At 41.2% G+C, this 25,317-nt stretch overlaps 2 protein-coding genes across 8 annotated transcripts in view; both read left to right on the forward strand.

Annotated features, from left to right (window-relative positions):
• Window positions 1–2,010, forward strand: part of LOC121315728 (ras and Rab interactor 2-like) — a 73,081-nt gene extending 71,071 nt beyond the window's left edge. For all 7 annotated transcript variants that reach the window (XM_041250075.1, XM_041250080.1, XM_041250081.1 and 4 more), the window contains one exon: window positions 68–2,010. In XM_041250075.1, the coding sequence (XP_041106009.1) occupies window positions 68–388 (321 nt within the window). In that variant the 3' untranslated portion in view covers window positions 389–2,010. The remainder of the gene's footprint in view (window positions 1–67) is intronic.
• Window positions 2,011–17,295: 15,285 nt separating this feature from the next.
• On the forward strand, window positions 17,296–23,352 carry LOC121315729 (elongation factor 1-alpha 1). The gene is made up of 8 exons (XM_041250082.1): window positions 17,296–17,621; window positions 18,872–19,047; window positions 20,300–20,479; window positions 20,563–20,859; window positions 20,979–21,129; window positions 21,256–21,512; window positions 22,005–22,239; window positions 22,633–23,352. Exons 2-8 carry the CDS (start codon window positions 18,904–18,906, stop codon window positions 22,755–22,757), a joined length of 1,389 nt encoding a protein of 462 aa, XP_041106016.1. The 5' UTR covers window positions 17,296–17,621; window positions 18,872–18,903; the 3' UTR covers window positions 22,758–23,352.
• The last annotated feature ends 1,965 nt before the right edge of the window (window positions 23,353–25,317 follow it).

A 25,317-nucleotide genomic window follows, 5' to 3' on the forward strand; every position in this document is an offset into this window, starting at 1 on the left:
GTGTGCAGTACAATGATTTTGACTGTTCTGCTCTACTTCTACACATTTTTCTTTTCTCTCTCCACAGAACTACTTGCGGGTGGCCTTCCAAGAAGTAAACAGTGGCTGTACAGCCAAGACCCTGGTAGTGAAACCGTACACGACTACCGAGGAGCTGTGCGAGATGTGTGCCGACAAGTTCAAAGTTCAGGAACCCAGTACCTACGCCCTGTTCCTCGTCACGGAGGAGACGAGCCAGCAGCTAGCTCCGGACACCTACCCTCAGAAAATCAAAGCCGAGATACACAGCAGACCCCAACCACTTCCCTTCCATTTTGTCTACAAACGTCCCACAAACCTTCAGATATGCGTCCCCCCTGATGAAGAGAACGGAAATACTTTCCTCTAACAAGCACCCAAACTGTTCAAACAACTATATCTTTTTCTATTTTCTGCTGGCAGGGTAATTGGCTTGGTATCTGGGTAAGCAAGATAATACCTTGCGCTGTTTTTTTAAAATTCTGGTAATTAATTCAGGAACTGATTGTTTGTACTGGGTGGCACCCAGTAAACTTGTCTGTTAATGAACAATTCTGGTTCTTGGATGAGAAAGCCTGAGCTGCTACCAAGTGTCAGGATCTCAAACCGTGAACCTTCAGGCCTGGCTCTAGGAGTCATGAGGTGGACTGAACTGGTGCCCTCGTTTGCTTCTTACCTAAATGTTTGTGTGACTTGCTGGCAGGATACAGACATTGGATTCGGTGAAGCATTCTGTATCAGAACACCAGTGCATTGCTTTCGTTTCTCTTTCTAGAACAAGAACCCTCAGCGTTAGGGTTTAGACAGATGGGGGGGGGAGACAGGATTGTGTATCTTAATAGAAGAACAACAATAGCACTGTTCAAGCTCCTGAAACATTATCCCTTATACTGTTATTATTTGATATCTCATATTTTGTTTTGTAGCCCACATTCTCCACAAGTGAAAGGAATTCCTGATGCAGTGCACCAGGTCATTTGCATTTTGGGTGGGTTTCATCCTTCAAGACTGTTAACATGATGGCATCATTTTTTTTTTTTATAGGAAAATGTCAACTATGTCAACTAAATAGTATTGTAAATTTGTTAGAAACAATTGCAGTTGCTGGTAAACTGTTGTGGTAATTTGTAACATTTCTAAAATCTGTAAGCCCTTGAAGACCAGGTATTTTTGACCTAGCGCTGGCACCGCAAACACCATTGGTATTCAATTTTAAAATGTATCAAATGCACTTAAATGTCTTTTATAATATGAAATATTATATACTGTATTTTCATTGTTGTTGAGCATTGGGATGCTTTTTAAAAAAAATTAAATAAACAACGGTTTATATCCAGACAAAAAGAGCAGTAGCAGGGCGCAAACTGCAGATTAATGTTTACTACAGATCACAAATCACAAGTTTATTATTCTTATTAGTCTCTCATTGTTTCTGAAATGTGCAGTGGACACGGTATTTTGAAAAATCTAATACAGTGAGTATTGTAACAATAGCATAAGCAAGTACACAAGTGTGCCCTGCAGAGAATGTAAAGCTCATCCCCAATCTAAAGCATATACAACACATAACCAATAATCACGTAGTGTAGTCATACCATGAGCATAGTCTTGAGAAAACTCAAGCCTGGTTTTTAAAGGGTTAAGCAGAAATCTCTTGCTGGTCCTAGAGCATACACATATACTATTGCACGCCTCAATGCACTAAAGTATTGAGACTGAGGTTTTTCAGGAACATGGTTCTTGAAGGAACTATCTTTGCTATACAGAACCTGTATAGCCTCTTGTGTAAGACACTGGCCTCTCAAGCAGACTGAGTAACTTCTGAACCTTTCAATATATGCGTTTTCCTGAGCAGGGAATGTACACGTAAAACGTTGTGGCATCTGAGTGGAAGTCAAAGGAAGTAGTGGGGGGGGGATTTAATGATAAACAAAATACAGCAACAAAATCACTCACATTTTGGTGAGGTTTGTCTAATAACTGCAGTAAATGTTCTGGCAACAAAATCACTCACTATCATTTGGTGAGGTTTGTCTAATAACTGCAGTAAATGTTCTGGTACTAGTATATATATATATATATATATATATATATATATAAAACGCAGAGTCTTCATTTGATTTAATGAATAAGAAGTGTTTGGGATGTTACTAGTTTTACCTGTAGATTAACTGTATGAAAGTCATTTATCAAAGAATCCTAGAAATTGCATTATGGTGCAAAGACTTTGAGAAATCTGGCACCATATGTTTTCAAGGAAAGCACGGATGGAATTAAGAAAAACTTGACACAAAACAATGTAAACTTAACAGAAAGACACCGGCAAAAATGACACTGAAATGACTGGCTGACTGTAAACATCACAAAAAGGTAGGGACAAAAGAAACGCACACATCGACATTCCCTGTTGTTGTGACGCAAACCCCCGTCACCTTGGAGTCATTTGTGTAGCCTGTTTGGAATTAATAATTCACAGCTTCCTCTATTGACTTGAGAAAAGAATACGCCTAATAAACAAAAGAAAAACATACAGTACAGCTAAAAAGTGCATAATAGTAATGTGTTCTCTTAACATTCCAATGAAAACAATTGCATTCTAAAACGAAAGTTTTCTTTATTCACAACAAAATCAGCTTTTTTGTTGTTTGAGTCTGGCTTGGATCAGATGAACCAGAGTGGTAGAAAGTAAAGAGAATGGGACTTGCATGTGAAGACTGCTGTTGAGGGTGCAGGGAGGGGGGGAGGTGGGGGAGGAGGTAAGAAACAGACTAAGGAAAATACGTCAGCTGAAACCATGATTAAAAACACTAAGCTTGTAATTGCATTTACAATTAAAACTTACAGGACAACCTATTAGATGTTTAATAGGAATGTAAGATGCCTAGTTCTAGCACATTGTGGATGGTAGAAGTTAGCATTAAATGAAGCGTTTTGTTTTTAAACAGGTGACGTGATTGTGTGTGTGTGTGATTATATATTATATATATATATATATATATATATATATATATATATATATATATATATATATATATATATATATCTGTGCAGGATTTTTCACAGATCACTTGTAATTAGTTTTTATATACATTAGAACATGGAATTATTTAGCATTTGTACTAAAATGTAATTTCATTGAGAAGTCCCTGATCACTTTGATTCAGGGTGTGTTTCTTCCTTACGTCAGAAGTTTGTGGTTTTAAAACATGTGGAATTGTCTGAGTTCTACTTGACTCGCTGTGTACAATTGTAACAACTTGGGCATTTGTATCAAAAAAGCTTGCCTGAAATCCCTCCTTAGTGGTGTGTGTATTGTGATATATTTCAAAGATTTGAATTTTACACATACTGTAATAAATTGTTGTATAACAAATTTGTGAAGTCTTTTTTGTGGGTTAAAAAATTGCAGTACATTCTAAACCAGTGCTGTCATTGTCATCTCATGGAAAGAACACGACAACGTTCTAAAGTAAAATAATACAAATTTGCGCGTGTGTGTGTGTGTGTGTGTATATATATATATATATATAGATAGATAGAGATAGATAGATAGATACTGATGCACGAAATAAATACAACACTCAGGTCTAATGGATTTAAATGTAGATATCAAACAGTCACAGAAAATGTGAACAAAAATACAGATCAAAGTATCATGATATGTTTTCAATATGAAAAGTGACACACTGTCAAAATGAAAACCTTAAGTTAGTATCGGGTATGACCTCCCTGAGCACACAATCCTGGCAGTGTTGACTCATAGACCTGATAAGCCTCTGGATAGACCGCTGTGGAATGTTCCGCCACTCTTCCTGTGCAGCTGCAGCCAGCTGGTGAAGGTTGGCTGGTCGCTGTTGTCTCCTGTGGATGGCACTGATGATTTGGTCTCATAGATGTTCTATTGGACTCAGGTCAAAAGAAAAAGCTGGCAATGGCAAGACCTTGACTTCCAGATTTACTTGCAGGAAGTGAAAAACTGTTGCCTCAAGGACTTCATCAGTGTAATACTGAGCAGGAAGGTTGCCCTCAATCTGCACCAAAGGCGTTATTGTGTTAAAGGAGATTCCTCTCCACATCATCACACTTCTACTGCCCCACTGGTTGGCTTGAGCAACGCAACAGTCAGTATAATGCTCACCACGATGTGGTGGGCGGGTGGTGACCTTTTGCCTTCCAGGTCATGACCTGTCCCTCACATAGCTGGTTTCCTAGTTTCTCTTGACTAGTTTTCTGATTGTGAAGCAGAACATCTCATTCTCCAGGCAACTTCTCTCACAGACAGGCCCCCTTCAATCACGCCGATAGCAACCAGGCGATCTTCATTACTGCATTTAGGTACCTGGCAGCCGTCTGGGAAATTATGGAACACACTGTATAGAGCTGCACCATTTCTTCAAAAAAGGTCTTCAATGAAAAAGACGGTTGTGTGAAAGATCGGACATACTTCTGCTAAAAATCCCTCTGTCCAGTACAAGAAAGAGACAGTTCATGTGTTTGTTGTTATTTTTTACATGTATTGATGTTTTTATTTTGTTTGATAATTAACTGAAGGTGAAAATAGAATTTTATATAGAAATAGTCTTTAAAAGTGGACATAAAAAACAAAATATTCTATGAATTACCACATACTGTTTTCCACGTAAGCATTTACCTATTTAGGAACATTTGTTGTATAATAACTAAAAAATAAATATCAATTTTAAATGTGATTGCTATTTTTTCTGCTTTAATAAATATTATGTTTAATCGTAAAATATCTTGAAATCCCTATTTTTAGATGGTGAAATGCCATGGAAAAAAATACAACCCTGCTGGTAACAAGAAGATACACCCTACACAACATATTAACTTACAAAGGTTAACTTCATGAGAGAATCTGTGCGAATTGAAGTTTGCAGTACAGGAAATAAGGTTTTGTAAAGCTTCAGTGCTTTTGTCCCTGTTTCTTTCCCTGAAGGCTTCAACATACATTCTTGCGGTTGCTGTTTTAAAGCCAACAGTTTCTCCCAAGTAAGAGTAAAGCCGACAATGCTGGCACAACAACAGGACGCACACACATTCCAAGGTGCATTTCGGTTTCACCTGAATGACAAATCTCTGCCCTGAAATCTGAGAAGACTTGCAGCTTCCTTTGATCTAAAACAAACTGTCTCATTCATGGCAAAAAGCCTTTTTGTTTTCCTCAAGAAGAGCTTATATTTCCTCTTGGGGGGCCAGAAACTATTATTGGGACAATAGAATAATGCAAAGAGTCCAACCCAGATCATGTAATTTCCCTACTTTATTTTATCATTACGTATATCAGTAATGAATACATTTTACTTAAAAGAGCTACAGTACAATGTGTGTTTGTCTGTGTGTGTTTGGCTTGCGTGTCTGGCAGGAGGCAGACTTTCCATTTACAGCAAGCTAATACCACAGTAACATACACAGATACCATTCACTCACTAATATGTTACTACCACTCTACTGATACAGTTACTGTATAGGATGCCATCTACTTTCCCCTTGGGCCCCAGGCATGTCAGCATTGACGTGCGCTGGTCTGTGTGGTTTAGGAACTGGTTAAGCTGATCTAAAACAAACAAACGACCAAAAAAAATAAAATAATCCAGAATAAATCATGTTATTATAAAGTTCTAAAGTCAACTTGTTTTAGAAGTGAGTAGTTTTTCGAGATTTACAATTATCCTGTAAATACAAGGATAATTGTAAATCTCGAAAAACTACTCACTTCTAAATCTTTTGTAGTCATCTTTGTATTACTTTAGTATAAATACATGTTAATTTGGATTCATATGTTGTTTTTTTCTGACTATGTGAACGAAAAGACACACATTTGCCCATTTTCCCATTGGAAATAGTGATATTTTGAAATATCACTGTCCTGGTCACAAAAGCAAAGTTTGTGGGGAATAATAGCCATTTTCTATACTTTAGAGACATAAGCAATTAGGAAATAACACTTACTACCCAGGAAACAAAAAAAAAAAAAAAAAAAAAAAATTGTTACACAGTGTAATTGCTCCAATCACCAACTCATTCTTGGTCACCAGTTGATTATCAGCAGGGTCTATAATCCACTGTTTGAAACGCTCAATCACACATTCTGAGGTATCAGAGACAAAGGCATTAGCTCTAAGTTCCTTGTGCTTTTGCCTTTGAACACAGCGGCAATGATAGAGTAGCCATAGTTCATTGGGCCTAATTACTATTATTAAAGCAGCAGTACTACATTACAAAGTATCTTTCAGCCCAGCTCTGACAAAACAGCTTATTCCCAAAGTCGTTCTGCATCTATGGAAGTACAATTTGGAAGGACAATTTTCTTGGCTTTGATGGTGGGTGATACCTTGACGACAACCCAGAAAACTCCCTTCCTTTGGTTACCATTTTGACAAACGTACATGTTATTGCATGGGCATTCCAAATCTACTCTCAAAAGGTGGATTGTAGTTAAACCAAGAAGGCAATGGCTTAGAGGAAGAGATTTTGAGTGAAAACATGTTTTTTGTTATTCTCATATCTATGGTTGTTAATCATAAAGCTAAATTAAATTACACAAGATAAACTGACCATTTCAATTGCTATGCATTGTTTATGAGATAATACTAACACAACGGTACACCACACCTTTTATGACGTTTACCGACATTTTTATTGCTATCCTTGCTTGCACCAAAACCAAGCTTGTGCAACATGTTGGGTATTGCACTGGGCAATGCTGCTTCCTGCTGGTAAGAAAAGGTAATACGCTATACTGTAAAAGCTGTTAATAGCTACCAGAGAAAACTTACCTGACCCCTTAGTACAGTATAGGATACTGCAATACATGGTTGGGGACCATGAGGTTCCCACCTAGCTTTCAACATGGTCAGTAAACTTTAAGGGGAATATTCCTGTTGCTACAACGTTCCAGAAAAATGAGCAAAAGGTCCACATTAGATATCATTAAAAACATGTTTTCATGGTATCAGGATTCATGTCTAGTTTAGCTTAGTTAGTGCAGCCTGGGGAAGTCATCTCAGCCATTAACAAAGAAGGTGTTTCAAAGGTGTTAGCAACCATGGCAAGGGTCCAGTACTATGGTGTGTTTTTTCCCCAATAAGTTTATGTTGCTGTTTTCCTTGTTACCACAATTTATTTTTACTTTCAAAACTGATTTATAAAGAGCTGTCTAAGGCAGTGTTCACACAGAGTGTGTGTGTGTGTGTGTGTATATATATATATATATATATATATGAGCTTAATATGCAGCCTACAGCACTCAGTATTCCCAGGTGGTCTCCCATCCAAGTACTAACCAAGCCAACATTGCTTTGCTTAAGAATTGCATGGTAAGTTCGATTTGAATAGCTTTTTGCCGTCAGAGACGTTGCCCAGGGGTCACTACGAGGAAGTAGCTCTTCTTGACCCCCACAGAGTATATAACAACATAGCAGAACATTGTACCTATATGATTTAGAATTGCAATATATTACTACCCATGCTCAACAGGTAGTTATTATTTGCACTGTTACAGAAAGACTCAAACTAGACATCAAATAATGACATGTTGATCTCTTTTTGCCAGCAGCAGAAGCAGAGAAACTGGTTAGTTACTGCGTACTATTTGCTTAAAGTCCTGATATTACTGAATATTATTTAACCAGGATAATTGGTTGTCTTTTGCTGAAATATATTCCAATTTCAAAGGCAACCACAAAGTGATCAAATAGTGGCAGGATGTACAATTTTAATAAGGGGTGTTTTGTAAAATACAGCAGGTGTCAATAAATATTTTCAAAACAATGTTAAACCCCCATAGGCTATTAGATATTGCCTTTTTCCAGCTGGTCATATATTTTGATCAAGCTTTGATCAAGACTTTGATCAAAATTACTTTAACCCATTTAAGAAAAACAGTAAGCCTATGTCCAGTAGTAGCATGTGGCTAATTTTGTCAGTGGAATCAGTTTTGTGAGTATGGAACGCCATTTGTGCCAAAACTATTCATCACTGAATTTGTCCATTCGTCCGTCAATTCATAAATTAATTTGGCAATTCATCAATTTGTGCAGCTATTCATGAATCAATTAGTCAATTCATCCATACGAAAGGCTTGACGGGCTTCTGGGCGAATCTATTGCTCCATGATTGACCTACGAATTAATGAATTGAAAGATTAATTGTCAAATGTCAATCTTGTACTATGCCAAAAAGGCAACCAATGAAAATCCAGTCTCAAGCAAAGCTGCTTCAGCCAATAACGTTATATTTTAATAGAAAAGGCGTTTCAATCACCTCAGCCACCAGCAAAAACATAAATAAATTTTTTTTACCTCAATAGTGTATGGAGCCCTGAATTGCAGATGTAAAAAAGAACCAAAAAGCACAGAATCCATATATATATATATATATATATATATATATATATATATATATATATATATTTTTTTTTTTTTTCAATAGAGTTACATGTAGTATTGTAGCATTGTGTCAAACATAACCAAAGACTGGGACTTTGTGTGTTCGGTGTTGAACTTGAGGGGGAATGGGATCATAGTTTCTGTGAGTAGGTCTGTTATTTTACTGTTATATGTGAATGAGCTGTACTGCCTGTATTTTTGTGAACGGCTCTGCTGCCAATTCTATGTGTGCTCTGCCCATGGCAGGCTTACTGTGCGTGTGAGTCGTGGTAGGTTATGTAAATTAGTCACTGTAAATACCAGCTAATGAGCAATAAGCAGGAGCCTATATAAACACGGCCTGCGCGCTGCATGTGGTGTTGTGAGTGTGTGTCCTGGAGCTGAGCTGCATCAGGTGAGAGAGAAGCTTACCTTTACCTGCTGTTCTAATGCTTAATAAAATAGCAGTTTTTACTGCTTTGAGCTGCATCCTGTGCTACACTGGTGTCAGAACAAAGCGGGATATGAAGACTGCAAGGAATGCCTGAATGATGGACCACTGGGACTACTGGAGCCCCGACACGTCCTGAATCCGGTGGGATGGCAGACTGGAGGATTTTCTCGGTGGCCTCAAGGACCAGGATTGATGCTTTGCCTGTGGAGAGTTCGGACACAAGGAGGTCCACTGTCCCCTCCTGAGCCAAGAGGGAGATGAGCTGTGTACCGGAAAATGATAGCGGAGGAGGGGCGGCTGTTCTGGAAGGCAGTCAAAGGAGCCGGTGCCAGAGAGGGAGGACCTGCCCGCTCTAGTGCCAGAGAGGGAAGACCTGCCTGCTCTAGTGCCAGAGATGGAGGACCTGCCCGTTATAATGCCGGAGAGAAAGGTGCTGCCGCCGCTGGAATCCCCTGCACCCCTGCACCCTACTCAGGAGGAGGAGGAAAGCATTGAAAACCGGGGGTACTTTTTGGATGCTGTGAGCTGTGTCTGCGGAGGGTATAGAAACTACACCATGTACTGCCCCAGCATGCCAGAGGAAATGTAGCTGAATCTCCTTGAGCCCCGGTGTTGGAAATAGTTGCAAGATGGGGAGAGCCGCCACCGCTGCCACAGCAAGCCCTGCAAAGGTCGTGAGCAGAGAGCAGGAGCAGCTGGCACCATAGGAGCAGCTAACACCACAGGCACGGCCTGAGTGCTCACCGTCACCACCAGTGTTGATACTGCCGGTACCGTCACCACTGCTGACATGTACTGCCCCGCACCATTGCCAGGGTGGCCACAGCTGGTGTGCCAGCACCTGAGCAAGCATTGCTACCACAATGTCCGCAGCCATTGACCGAGAGCCTGCAGTAGCTAGCGGAGAACCGTGGCAGCTACTAGAGAGCCCGTAGTTGCTGCTCTCCACAACAGCCTCCAGAGAGAGAGTGTCCCAAGCCACCAGCGAGAGAGTGCCCCACGCCGCCTGAGAAACGCTGCCCCGTGCTACCAGAGCCGCCGAGAGAGCCCAGCACTCAGCGCCCAGCATCACTCGAGACCCTGAGAGAGAGAGTCGCATTGCTAGAGCTCCCAAGAGAGAGCCCTGCATCGCCAGAGCCCCCAAGAGAGAGCACAGCATTGCTGGAACCCCAGAGAGAGAGCCCAGCATCGCCAGAACCCCCGAGAGAGAGCCCAGCATCGGCAGAACCCCAGAGAGAGAGCCCTGTGTCACCAGAGCCCCTGAGAGAGAGCCCAGCCTTGGCAGAACCCCCAAGAGAGAGCCCAGCATCGCCAGAACACCCGAGAGAGAGCCCAGCATCGCTGGAACCCCAGAGAGAGAGCCCAGCATCGGCAGAACCCCCGAGAGAGAGCTGTGTGTTGCCAGAATCCCCGAGAGAGAGCCCAGCACTGCCAGAATCCCCGAGAGAGAGCCCAGCATCGCCAGAACACCCGAGAGAGAGTCCAGCATCGCCAGAATCCCTGAGAGAGAACCCAGCATCGCCAGAACACCTGAGAGAGAGCCCAGCATCGCCAGAATCTCCGAGAGAGAGCCCAGCATTGCCAGAGTCCCCGAGAGAGACCAGCATCGGCAGAACCCCCAAGAGAGAGCCCAGCATCGGCAGAACCCCGAGAGGGAGCCCAGCATTGCCAGAATCCCAGAGAGAGCCCAGCATCGCCAGAACACCCGAGAGAGAGCCCAGCATCGGCAGAACACCCGAGAGAGAACCCTGCATCGCCACAGCCCCCGAGAGAGAGTCGTGTGTCGCCAGAGCCACCGAGAGAGAGCCCTGCATCGCCAGAGCCTCCTCGAGAGATCCCAGCATCTCTTGAACCCCAGAGAGAGAGCTCAGCATTGGCAGAACCCCCGAGAGAGATCTCAGCATCGCCAGAGCCCCCGAGAGAGGTCCCAGCATCGTTTGAACTCGAGAGAGAGAGCTAAGCATTGCCAGAGCCCCCGAGAGAGAGCTCTGCGCTGTCCGACCCCCAAGGAGAGAGTCCTTGGGGGTCCTGCACCGTCCTCAAATCAGTCCCTGACAACTGGGGGCTTACACGGATGCCCAGTCAGACCGCATAGCTTGCCCCTCCGCTACCGGACCGCAGTAGGTTCTTCCCAGGCTGAGAAGTGTTTGAGCGGTGGACAGTGTAGCGTCAGGTCAAACGCAACCAAAAACTGGTTCAGGATGTCACTCTGAAGCCACACAGTTCTGCGTCTGAGATGGGAGTCAGATCAGGTCGTCATCAGGAAACTGGTTCAGGATGTCACTCTGAAGCTAACAATGACCTTGAGAGTTCTGTGTCTGAGATGGGAGTCAGTGTTCACACATCAACAATAAGCCGGTCCCTACTTAAAGCTGGCCTGTATGGACGGGTGGCAAGAAAGAAGCCATTACTCAAAAAGCCTCACCTTAAATCACGTATGGAGTTTGCGAAAAAGCATGTAGATGATACTGCAGACATGTGGTAAAAGTTTTTGTGGTCAGATGAGACAAAAATGTAACTTTTCGGTCTAAATTACAAGCATTACGCCTGGCGCAAACCCAACACTGCACATCACCCAGTCAACACCATCCCAACTGTCAAGCATGGTGGTGGCAGCATAATGTAATGGGGATGCTTCTCTTCAGCAGGCACTGGGAAGCTTGTCAGGAAAGAGGGGAGAATGGATGGTGCAAAGTACGGGCGAATCCTTCAGGAAAACCTGTTTGAGTCAGCCAAGACTCTGAAACTGGGGAAGAAAGTCACATTTCAGCAGGACAATGACCCAAACCACAAAGCCAAAGCCACAGTGTAGTGGTTGAACAAGAAGATAATTAATGTTCTTGAGTGGCCCAGTCAAAGTCTTGGCTTGAATTCAATCAAAAATGTATGGCGAGACTTGAAGATTGCAGTCCATTGATGATCCCCAACAAACTTATCAGAACTGGAGCAATTTTCTTGTGATGAATGGGCAAAAATGTCACCATCCTACTGTGCAAAGCTAGTAGAGACCTATCCAAAAAGACTCATAGCAGTAATTGTTGCAAAAGGTGCTTACTTAAGGGGCCGAATAATGCAACCACTAAATTTAATTTTGTACATTTTCTTTGCAAGTTTTGCTGACACTTAATCTCCTAATCATACAACAGTGTTAAGTTTAACCACTACAGCTTTGAATAAGAAAAGTTTGTTTGAAAAACTGTGCATACATTATTTGTAATTCAACAAAATGTGACACTATTGGTAGGAAGGTGAATACTTCTGCAAACCTCTGTATATAGGCTACTGTTATAAGCTTTATGTGCATTGCATGCTTTTTAATATTTGCTTTGAATACATGACCACTTAACATACATACACATAGATGCACTATGAGATGCACTTTGACACTATTTTAATAGTGTGTGTATATGCATTAAACTTGACTAAACATGAAACAGTACTTTAGTGTGGATGCTTTGAGCTGGATTCACTAAAAGGTTTTTGTGTATGGTTTTCGAGATCAGTAATGTAGTGTGGACAGGGCCTTAAACATGCATTCTCTAGTCTAGCACCACCACTCCAGTTTTATCAAAAGATTAATTTGTCTGAATAAGGACATTTGTCAAGTGATATTCCATGCCTAGTGCTCTTTGTTTTCAGTTTTTAGGCCCTGTCCACACTACATAACCAATCTCGAGAACCATACTCGAAACCATTCTAATTAATCCAGCTCAAAGAGTCCACACTGAAGTACCGTTTCATGTTTAGTCGAGATTAATGCATACAACAAAGGCTCTGTCCACACTACATAACCAATCTCGAGAACCCTACTCAGTGAGCATGCAGGCAGTGAAAGCAGGTCACTATGATGGAAAATCCCACTAATGGCTGGGGACCTACCTCGAAGGCTAGACAGCTGGCAGCTGCACTGGAGCGAGAAGAGCTGTAGGTTCTGCTGGACCTCGGCCAAGATGAGATGGACCAGTATAGCATGTTAGCCACAGCCCTGGATCGCCACTTTGGAAGAGTGAAGCCTGCAGTCGACCTGTGCCTACGCCTGGTCAACCGAATTCGAGGCCCAGGAGAGAAACTAGGCATACTGGCAGCTGACATCAGGTACCTGACCGGAAGAGAGTAACCTGATTTCCCACCAGCCACCCAAGATAACCTGGTCACGGAGGCCTTTGTCTGCGGACTGACCCTGACTGTCCTGAGTGCTGCCCCAACCTCCCTAGAGCTCTCTGTGGCTCATGCCGAACGAGTCAAGGCTGTGCTCGAGGAGGGGGAGCATGGGGGAACAGAGTCAGCAGAAGAGGAGGACCGATCACACACCACCCAGAGCCTGCATGGCCCAACCCAGTGAAGAGGAAGCCCTGGACGGCACCAGCACAGAGCTGGTCACCGTTATAAGGGCAGCAATCACTTAGCCTGCCCACTGTGCTGGGGCTGTGGCCAGCCCAACCACCTACATCTGACACAGCAGTTACACAGAAACACCAAGGGGCCCACGTAGATGGGACAAGCACGGGCCCCAAACACAGTCACTTTCACCGTAGAGTACCAAGCTGAAGCACCTGCCATCAGGACCCACCAGTGTAGCTGGGAGAGCGGGGCCTTGCTCTCCTGGGAAGCCACGGATCACAGACAGCATGACCCGGCTGTAGTGTTTGGGAGGACCACTGCAGGGGACTTCTGCCACGACCCTGTCCGAGTCGATGGGATTCCGTGCACTACTGTAGTGGACACAGGTTCAACAGTGACTCTAGTCTGCCCTGATATGCTCCCCGCTGGAGTTCAGCTGGAACGCACCACTGTACAGTTACGCACTGTGACAGGAGAGCTAGCGCCAAAGCAAGGGAAGGGCATTCTCACTATTGAAGTAGCTGGACGGACAGTACAACACCCTGTCTGACCCTGTCTGAATCAGCCCTCCACTGGCCCAGGTGAGCTCAGAGGGAATCAAATCCTTTCCTCCCCTAGCCTTCTACAAGCACCAACATCATCAAGCTCACTCAATGGGGTCTTGCCAGCCCCTGCAGAGGACCAGTTTGTTGCCATGGTGACCACAGTCTGGCGTCAGAATTGTGAGGTGCTTTGCCCAGAGCAACATGCCCAGCTGTGGGATCTATTATTCGTGTATCGATCCAGCTTTGCTGCCACATCGGAGGACGTAGACCGGACACACCTGGTCCAGCACCAGATCGAGACAGGGGAAGCTCGTCCCATTAAGCTGTGCCCCCGCCGCCAACCACTGGCACGTCAGGAGGCTACAGAACAGGTTCTCCAGATGAGGGAAGCCTGCGTCATTGAGTCCTCGGACAGCCGCTGGACATCCCCAGTAGTCCCCAAGAAGGATGGCAAGTGACACTTCTGCGTCGACTAGGGGTGCCTGAACGATGTGACGGAGAAGGACTTATATGCCCTCGCCCCCGTATCGATGAGTCCCTGGATCTGAGGTCCGGATCAAAGTGGTTATCCTCTCTCGATGTCCTAAGTGGCTACTGTCAAGTAGCTTTGTCCCCCTCTGCATGACCCAAGACCGCCTTCTCCACCGGCAAAGAGGCCTTTGTTTGGACCCCTGATTGACAGGAGGCATTCGGTCATCTGAAGAGCGCCCTGTGCCAGTCTCCAGTGCTGGCTCTATCGGACCCCCACTCTCCCTTCCTGCTAGATACAGACGCGAGCCACGAGGGCATCAGAGCTGTCCTGTCCCAAGCGGGGCCTGAAGGAGAGTAGCGTACTATAGCTGGTTGCTCAGCAAGGCTGACCGCCGATACTGCATCATCCGAAGACAGCATCAGGAGGTTGTTATGTTGGCACATCATTTTTGCACTACATCAGTGGACTCCCCTTCACCATTCAGACGGACCATGCTGCCCTGCAATGGCTGATGACGTTCCTGGAAACCGAGGGATAGGTTGCCCGCTGGATAGAGCAGCTGCAAGCCTTGCAGTATAAGATTCAACACCTGGAGAAAGGCATGCCAACGAGGACACCCTGTCCCGTCGACCTTGCGCAGGAGCAGGACGGAGGAGAGAGAGGCTGCATTGTCTATAGCAGTGGTCCTCAAAGTCGTGCCCGCGGACAAATTCGTGCCCGCGAAGCCATGCCATCGTGCCCGCGGCAGCTGTTTTTAAGTTATGGGTCGTGAACACATTTCTGACGGGTCGTAGCGTGGGAAAATAAAGAAAGCTTTAAACACGTTTTCCAACTAAAGGTGAGCTTATGGTGAGCTTGTACGTACTCGACTTTTTTTTTTTTTTTTTGAATGGCTTTTGCGATACGATCAACCAATTGAATATCTGCATTGTCTCTGCGGTAGCCCGATCATAAGTTAGCTGGGTGGGACATAACCTGTTTCTGTTTCAGTTACAGTTACTGACAGTAAGTTTAACCAATAGGAGAGTCAAATATCTGCCAAGTTTTATGCAGCTGTCCAATCATAAGCAAGCAGTGGCCGTTCACGGTATTCTGCATGAAAATTGAAGGCCAGTGAGAAGCCAATGGGAAAGTAACATATCTGACAGCTGTCCAATCATTTCTGAGCAGAGGCTTGCGTTAATATGCCGCCGGGTAAGCACTGAATTTCGCCGACTGTTATTGAGAAAAATAATACATTTCAGTATTTAGAATTTAATTTTCTATCTCTATATTTTTTTTTTTCACCAAACAAGTGGAACACCGTAGTATATTTAGCTACGAATCCACTTTCTCTGAATAATTGTACTGGAGATGAGCGATCTTTAAAACAGAGTAGTGTTTACAAATCTGTACAATTTGAAACAAAGCAAGACGCTATATATACTCGTTTATTTTAGTTTATTCATGGTTATCTGTGTAAACATGCTATTAAAAATATTTGCATTGCGTATTTTATTAAATTATTTAAAAAAATAAGCGCAGCACGCACAATTACTACCTGAGACTTGGCTTTATCAGAGTGAGCCAAGAATAACCCCACTAAAACTAAAGTAAATATATGTATATATATATATATATATATATATATATATATATATATATATATATATATATATGTGTATATATATATATATATATATATAATATATAGGAATATAATATATATATATATAGATATATATATATATATATATATATATATATATATATTCTATATAGCGCGACGAGATGGCAGTGTGTAAGATAAGAACTTATGCAACAGCCAAGTAAAATCAATTTATGCCCGTGCCCAAATTACTTTGAGGACCACTGAGTCTATAGTAAACTGTGGCAAAATAAATTACTAATGGGGTTTAACTTTATTTTTTTTAATCCATGCCGTCAGATAATCGTAAATCATAATTTTATATGTGAAGTGTTGTAAATAAATGCACATTCTGCATGACAAAATACACAATTTTAAATGAATTTTACAAATTATACACAACATAGATATTCTCATTATTTTTTATTTCCTTTTGGTTGCTGCTCGCTGGTGGGAAAGGCGCCTCTCTGTACACTAGTAGTTTCCATAACAGAGAATTATGCTTACATTCATTTTTCTTGATCTTGTTCACCTGCATTTTGATTAATGATTTCCTCTTATCAAGTCATTGAGACAGAAAGTAGTGTACGTGTCCTGCGACAATTAAACTTTTTATTGAGAAATGTGTTCATTAACGTCAAAGCAGACTTTTTTGAAAATCCTGCCCCATGTCTTGCGGTTATCGGCCATATGACAATTTTGGTATGCGGCTCGTAGGGTCAGAAGTTTGGCCACCCATGGTCTATATCATACTGACGGTACTATTTGTCCACAACATGCATTTTCTTACAAATTCAAAATTTTCATGAGTCAGATCGACTTAAAACGGTTCTGTTCTAGCTTACTGTACAATAGGGTTACTTAACAATGGCAAAAACTTCAGCATTCAGAACAGGTCACCCTTTTTCAGAATTTTATTTAAACAAGAGATCCACGTTTTCTTAGAATCTTTAGTGTACTTAAATCAATAGAATAAATCAAACGTGCTAATCTGTAGTACTTACAAATATATTTTGGTGGTGGAAGCGTTTATAAAAAACAGACCAAAAAAGCTACATCGTCACAGTTTTTGCTTTTCATGTGAATTGGATGTTTCTGTACTGCAGTGGTAAACTATATTCAACAGGGTAAGTAAAGAGGCAGCTTTAGGAGATCCGGTTTTGCCAGCAAAGACACTATAGTCACATGACAAGTCAGGTGTCATTCAGAAAGGTCTAATCCTATTATATCGATATTACCTTATTAACTTTTTTTTTTTTTTTTTTTTTTTTTTTTTTTTTTACTATAGGCCTTTTCCAAATATAAGACATTTTGTTTAAACTAAAAAAGAAAACTAAAGTTCAATCAATATTAAACCATTACAATACGGCAGCAGAGTCGTTTACTTTAAGTCTCCAGTAAGGATTTCAGAACCACCGAGAAAGGGAACAGCGCACAAGTTCACTTTTTGGAGAACGCCCAATCTCCGCCCTAGGATGTCAAGGACAGAGAGACATTGAATGTCTGTCTTTAATTTACGGACAAACAAGCCAGCTCAAGAGTCCCTACATTAAAGACAGCCTTTTAATAGCTCCCTGCCCTTGACAACCGAGGGCGGAGATTGGGCGCTCTAGGGATCGTGGAGAAAGCCTGATCCCTACACTGGCTCTGTGCTGCCTTAGAGGGGGTACCAATAATATCGGCCCTGACGACAATAACTGTACCCCCTCCCAACAGAGATATAAACAGATCAGCGGCGGCATTCTGTCTTTTCAACAAGCAAGTGTGAGACAGACAGGTAGGAAATAACTGTAGCAATATCTTTACACGTATGTTTTCTAATATATTGAAATAATTTGCATCCACCATCTGCTGTTGATAAATGCGGCCGTCAGTAAGTTGGCGTAGATAAGGGCTGTGGCAGTGTAGTGTTTACATGAGCAGTATGGCAGAGGGTTCTTTCAGTGTACATTTTCTAGAAAATTGAATTATTTATTATGAATTGCACAGTTGTTGAGAAGGTAATAGAGCAAGGGCATGACCTGGTAGAGGGACAGGGTGTGTACCTTCATGCAGCTGATAACTTTTCTTCAGTACTTCTGTTATTAAATTATCCAACAGGCTATATCAATAATCTTAAGGATTTTTTTGCGTTACTTTAGTCGATTGTCAGCTTAGTGTAGCTTTATGTAAACTGCACATTGATATAATGAGTGTATTTATGGCTAAGGAAGTTTACTAAAAGGTTCGTTTTGCAAAATATAAATAGCTACAAAATAATGCACAGGTTTTTAGTTTTACTAGAAATAATAACAACATTGCTTACTATGTAAAGCAACACGTTAAAGAAAGGGTCAAACAATGGCATCATATTGTTTTGCTATATCAGTAGCTTCCTGCGCAATAGGTAATGCGTAGTGTGTTTTATTTTTAATTCATGGTGCGTTCTTTAAATAAACAACTCGTTTTTAAAACGTGAAATTCAAGAGGTACCTTTAATAACAAATAAAGACATAACTGTACCTTGTAATTATATTTGATGTTGTTTGTGCTGTAATGTGTATTTTAAAAGGTGTATTTTTTGTAGTGCATTGTAAGTAGTCTATGTGTTACTGTAATGGCTGCTTTATGTGTGGAAGTGGAAATGTTCTACAAAATGGAGGGCTAAGTGACAAGTTTATAGTGTGAGAATTTTACTGATCCTTCTTTCACAGAAAAAAAGTACATAACAAAAACAATAAAGTTTTAACAACACAGGTACCAAGGTCAGAATGGCACTTTCAGTGAGATTATAAAGTTAATCTAGAGGACGATTAATAACTAGATCATTTAATCAAAATAGACTTTTGATTGGAGTAGACATGTGATGCTGCAGCTGATGCTTGCAAACCAGTTTTGTAGTGGTGCTTTTATTATATTCCGCTAGCAAGTATCAGATCATTTTTGTACAGTAAACAGCTCTTTTACTGTGTTGATCTGGAGGGGTTCTTTTTATAAGAGGCTTATATTCTTCATTATATGACAAGTTATTATTTTTTTCTATTTTAGGTTTGGTTGTGTAGTACACTAAAACGTCCACAATGGGCAAGGAAAAGACTCACATCAACATCGTAGTTATTGGACATGTGGATTCTGGCAAGTCCACCACTACAGGTCATCTCATCTACAAATGCGGAGGCATTGACAAGAGAACTATTGAGAAATTTGAGAAGGAAGCTGCTGAGGTATAGTCTTGCATTAAAAGATTTATAGAAAACATAGACTGTATCGAAATACATTCGGATCAGCTGTCAACAAGCGTATAAATGAAGGCTTAATACGGTTCAACTTTAAATTATACATGTAGCCTTATATAGGTTATCTGTAGTCAGCACTCACATATCTAACCCTATACAATTTTTACTTTAGTGATGGTTAAAAGAGTGTGACGCATATCTGATTATCTGTTCCAACCCTTGTCCGTTTTTCAGGGAACACAAAAAAGATACAAAGTCAAAAATACATAGCTGAAAAGATTGTGTTTTAAAATAAATAGGCTTCCATTTAGATGTACTGTAGTTGTTGGTACAGTACTATATTTTCAACAGAAGACATTTAATTTAGAAAGGTATGATTCTGAAAATATCACTTGCCCATCCTGTATGTATTGTAGCAATATGCGTACAACTTAAAAGGTATTAAAACAGTATCCAAAGTCAGTATTCACAATTGCAGAATATAGTGCTTGATAAGGCCCTCATTTCACAGTTCACTTGCAAATGAAAATGCACAAAAGCAACTAAAGATCACAGATAAAATAATAATAATAATAAAAAAAAAAACTAAAAACATCACATTATGAAACTGTGGTCTCGTTCACTTTGGTGTTGCTGCATTTTCCTCAGGTGAAACTGGTGGAAGCGCTGTGTAACTGCACAATAAACTCCGCTGAGCTGAAGAACCTTGTAGAACACACGCATGGTTGTACAGTAGTTCAAAGTAACAGTTAAAATGAAAGGCTATTTTTATAATGCCTGCCCCATTATCATTAAGTATTGTACAGTATTTATCTAGATTACTCATGACTTCAAAGTAATGTTGCATATTACCCCCTGAAAATACATTTGTACTCTCTCAGTGTTAAAGTTAGAGGGTAAGTTGGCCCCAGACCCAAAACCTTATCTGGAACGCTGGTATATATAATGGGAATTTATTTTGTTTCTTAAAAAAGGATGGTAAAAGGCGACTGACATGTTGTATATCTGAGTGCTGACAGTAATAAGGTAGTTACTCACCTACTTGGTGATTTAGGGAGCCGCTGTGTTTTGGAATAGGACATGGTGAGATTAGATTCAAGGATTTTGTGCCAAGTTATTATGATGACATTATGATATATTGAATTTAAAAGTCCATCTGCTTCTTGCAGCGTTGGACAGGATTCTTCTTGCAGTAGGACATCTGTTAATTTACTGTGTCACTGTCTTCCTCTATATATAGATGGGCAAGGGCTCCTTCAAGTATGCCTGGGTGTTGGACAAACTGAAAGCTGAACGTGAGCGTGGTATCACCATTGACATCTCCCTGTGGAAGTTTGAAACCAGCAAGTACTATGTTACCATCATTGATGCTCCAGGGCACAGGGACTTCATCAAGAACATGATCACCGGTACCTCACAGGTATGTGTAATAACTTGTATTTTAATCTAAAACCCAGAAAAGAAACAAAGTACAGGTGTTGACCATGTTTGATGTACATGTAGGCTGACTGTGCCGTTCTGATTGTCGCCGCGGGTGTTGGAGAGTTTGAAGCTGGCATCTCCAAGAACGGGCAGACTCGCGAGCATGCATTGCTGGCCTACACCCTGGGGGTCAAACAGCTGATCGTTGGCGTTAACAAGATGGACTCCACTGAGCCACCTTACAACCAGAAGAGATACGAAGAAATCGTCAAGGAAGTCAGCACTTATATCAAGAAGATCGGCTACAACCCAGACACCGTGGCTTTTGTGCCAATCTCTGGCTGGAACGGTGACAATATGTTGGAGCCCAGCTCTAACGTAAGTAATATGAACTCAGGCTTCAGGACTGGTGACGCAAGCCGTCTCTGACATAAAGGCATTGTATATAAAATATCTAAAGTGATTTAATGATTTCTCACCTTCCTCTTCAATTTAAGATGACCTGGTTCAAGGGCTGGAAGGTCACCCGCAAAGATGGCAGTGTTGCTGGTACTACCCTTCTGGAAGCGTTGGATGCAATCCAGCCACCATCTCGTCCCACTGATAAAGCCCTACGTCTGCCTCTGCAGGATGTCTACAAAATTGGAGGTACGGGTTGTTTGATGAAAAAGATTTTCACACTTTTACAGCATGGCAGGGTGTCTGTGTTTTATGAGTCTTGTATCACTTTGTAGTGGTTTGCAGATCCAATAAAAGTCTGCATCTTTTTGAAAGGTATCGGTACTGTGCCAGTAGGCCGTGTTGAAACTGGTGTCCTGAAACCAGGTGTGGTGGTTACCTTCGCTCCTGTCAACATCACCACTGAAGTCAAATCTGTTGAAATGCACCATGAGACTCTGTCCGAAGCACTTCCTGGGGACAATGTTGGCTTCAATGTCAAGAATGTATCAGTGAAAGACATCCGCCGTGGAAACGTTGCCGGAGACAGCAAGAATGACCCTCCACAGGAGGCTGCTAGCTTCACTGCACAGGTGGGGTTGTCTTCAAACAGGTGAAACATTTTGTTGCCTAAATGGTTTACAGTAAATAATTTTATTGACAGTGAATGGACTAAAGATATTTCACATAAAGAAATGCAAAATAATGTGTTGCTCTCAAGTTTTAACACAATGCTGCTATTTGCAGTTGCAGTGTGACTGGTTATGATTGAGTCACTTTATATTAGTTAAAGTATGTATAATTATGGGCTTATATGTTTCTGTAAGTACGGCGCATCTTCAAATTCGAATATTAAAAGACTTGAGATGCCAAGTTGATATTTTCAGCGTTGTGGAAACTTCCCTGACAAAATCCACCAGTACCCATAACTTGACTTTTTGGTTTACAGATAAAGATCTACTACTTCAAAATCAATACACAGATTTCTATATGATAAAAAAAGAAGATAATTCACGTCCAACATCTAAATGATGTAACCACCAGGGACTTAAGTAAAATGTAAATGTTTCTTCTGTAAACTTTAGGTCATCATCCTGAACCACCCAGGTCAGATCAGCGCTGGCTATGCCCCTGTGCTGGATTGCCACACTGCTCACATTGCCTGCAAATTCGCTGAGCTGAAGGAGAAAATTGATCGTCGTTCTGGCAAGAAACTGGAAGACAACCCCAAATCCTTGAAATCTGGTGATGCTGCCATCGTTGACATGATCCCAGGCAAACCTATGTGTGTTGAGAGCTTCTCTGACTATCCTCCTCTGGGTGAGCACCTCTGCCATTTGGAACACGATTAGTTTAAGTTAGAAGCATAGCTCTTGGAGTGTTGCTGTGTTTTACAGCACTGTTTACACTGTCCTCAGAGGGCATTGCCAATTGTGCTTTTTTCATGTGTTGGCGAGTTATATCTGGAAAGTGTGATATTCATCCTCTCCAGTATAGCATATTTGTGTATCCTAGTCGGTCAAAAATGATCCTCTGGTGTTTTAGGGACATTTTCTAGTTATAAAGATGAACTAATTTAAAACCTAGTTGTATGGCGGCAGAACTGTCAACATCTTTTTAACAGTAAGTTTATATTTTGTCAATGAACGTATAATGACAGGGATGGCTCTATTTAAAAAATGTAAATGCCTGACAAATTACAACTTTTTCCAGGGCGCTTTGCTGTGCGTGACATGAGGCAGACTGTGGCTGTCGGAGTCATCAAGGCTGTGGAGAAGAAGGCTTCCACCTCGGGGAAGATCACTAAGTCTGCCCAGAAGGCTCAAAAGGCTAAATGAATTATATGCTCATTACCTGCCTCCTCAGTAATCAATGGCAGAATGGTCTCTAATTTTTTTAATTCAATTGACAATTTAAGTTCAATAGTCAAAGACTGGTTAATTATTACAATGCATCGTAAAAGTATCAGAAGGAAAAAAAAAAGTTTTGTTGACTATTCGTTTTAATTTGTATTGTGACCGTTACTAGTTTTCATTGTACTTTTAAATAGGAACACCACCGTGACTAACAAGTTTGTGGAAATTGAGACCATAAAAAAAAAAAAAATGTAACCCTAAGTGTGTTCGTGATTAGTTGTTCCAGAATTTGCTTTAGTGTTTTTGCAAGTAGCAGGTACTAATCCTCACTTGATTTTGCAGTATATTTTTCAAAGTACAAATTGGATGTTTTTGTTCTAAATTGTTAAGTTATGTTTCACTTTCATAATTCGGAAGGCATGTAATCATCCCACATTGTGCACTGTATTTTGTTGAAATATAATTCCGTATATATCGCACGTCTGTTTTTACTTTTGTCTCCTTTAACATTGCTGTTGAAGTAAGGAAAATATGACTAATAATAGTAATCCCCATTTCAATAAAGACATTTCATTGATATATTTTCTTTTCATACTGCCTCCCTCCCCAGCTGATAGCCAAGGTTTTCATGTATTTTTTAAATGAACTTTTAACCTGCAGTTGGCCAGTTCTGCACTCACTTTCTATTACTATCTAGCCAGCCATGTACATTACGTTCAGCGTATCAGTTACCACTAATCAGCTACCAGTAGTGAGAGTTTTGGCAACCAATGGCTACATTTAATTTGGAACATTTTACAGGCACAAAAGGAGAATGTGTAATTCAACACAACCAAGTGGCCATCTAGCTTTCAGGAATGCTGCGTTACAATAGGAAGTGACATTTTTATTACTACACCTTTAAGTAAAGGAGAAGGGTAACACAAAATAAAGAGTGGGGATAGGACTACAAACGGAAACATTGCACAGCTCTGCAGAATGCAAACACAACAACACTAACAGTCCCGCCTCCAGCCCATTTGCTACTATATACAATGCATATAGAAAGTCTACACCGTTTTCAAAATGTTCACCTTTTGTTTTCTTATAGTCTAGAATTAAAATGCATTAAAAAAAAAAAATTCATTTATCTACACATCCTACCCCACAGCTTCGAAGTGAAAAAAATATTCTAAAAATTTGAAAATTCTGAACATTAAAAATAAAACCTGAAATAGCTTGGTTGGATAAGTGTTCAACCCCCTTGTAATAGCAATCCTAAATTAGCTCAGGTGTAACCAATCACCTTCAAAATCACACACCCAGTTAAGTGGTCTCCACCTGTGTTAAATTGTAGTGATTCACATGATTTCAGGATAAATTCAGCAGTTCCTGTAGGTTCCCTCTGCTGGGTAGTGCATTTTAAAGCAAAGACTCAACCATGAGCACCAAGGCGCTTTCAAAAGAACTCTGGGACAAAGTTGTTGAAAGGCACAGATCTTAGCCTTATAAACAGCTAAGTGTTGTATTACAAACTAAACAACATAAATTAATATAAAGAATAAATTAGGTTATTTCAAAGGGGAATTGAAATGTATGCTCAGTAAATATTTGTTTTTAAAAAAACAAATATGATCCAATTATACAGCTACACTGTACTCCCACCTGCTGGCCAATACCCATAAAGCACACTTCACAATGCAATGCATCTGAGTGCTTCCAAACCAGTCTGGTAAATCAACTCCTGAAGGAAAATTACTGACCTCTCTCACATGCATGTCCTCAGATTCGATTCAAAGATATTATATAGGCTAGCTAAATCTGATTAGCAAATGTCATAACACTTTTTACAGACTCAGTAACTGGATTTCAACAGTATTATGTATTTATTATATTTATAAAACTACATTCAGGGAGCCCAATAAAACAATTATAATAATTCAATATTCAAACTCAGAATTCAATATTCAAACTCTAAATTCCAGACACATTCTCGGAAAGGTACATTTCAGTAAAACTGTCAGCTCAGCTATGGTAGTTTTCTACCTTGTTCATTTCTGTAGTAGCTCGGGACCTTTTCTGAATTGCTTTCAATGAGTTTATCAATCAATTATTTGGCTTTGATTAAGGCTTCACTACTTCCAAAGACTTTCATTTCACCTTCATTGTCCCCTGGTTTATCTTTGCAAAAACAAACATAACAATGGAATGATGGTATGTGTGTAATTGCCGGCTGGCAATTACGTCTCAGCGCAAGGGGCTGTACTCACGTAGCAGCGTCCCCTTTGTACAACCCAACTCCTCCCTGCAATCAGCTCGGTGCCAGGCTTTCTCAAATCACTGTCTGTCCTGTAGCTGGTCGCAAGGGATTCGTTTGGTGTATGTGTAGCTACGCGCTTCCGCCAAAATGGCTGCCCTCTGGTTTCTGCCTACCGTCAAGTCGACCAATCTACGGGGAAGCATACCGCTCACCTTACACAGCGCCCTTTCTGGTTGGGAGGGAGATTTACAGCTTAGATTCTCTCTCTGTCACAGGGCATTTCTGGAAACTGTGCCAAATTTA

This window comes from Polyodon spathula, chromosome 5, assembly GCF_017654505.1.
Source record: "Polyodon spathula isolate WHYD16114869_AA chromosome 5, ASM1765450v1, whole genome shotgun sequence".
NCBI lineage: Eukaryota > Metazoa > Chordata > Actinopteri > Acipenseriformes > Polyodontidae > Polyodon > Polyodon spathula.

Excerpts from the sequence above, each read along its gene's own strand:
- LOC121315729 (XM_041250082.1), top strand. The coding sequence starts at position 18,904 with ATGGGCAAGGAAAAGACTCACATCAACATCGTAGTTATTGGACATGTG. Across the intron at positions 20,480-20,562 it reads TGATCACCGGTACCTCACAG|GCTGACTGTGCCGTTCTGAT; the intron begins GTATGTGTAATA and ends ATGTACATGTAG. Across the intron at positions 22,240-22,632 it reads CTCTGACTATCCTCCTCTGG|GGCGCTTTGCTGTGCGTGAC; the intron begins GTGAGCACCTCT and ends AACTTTTTCCAG.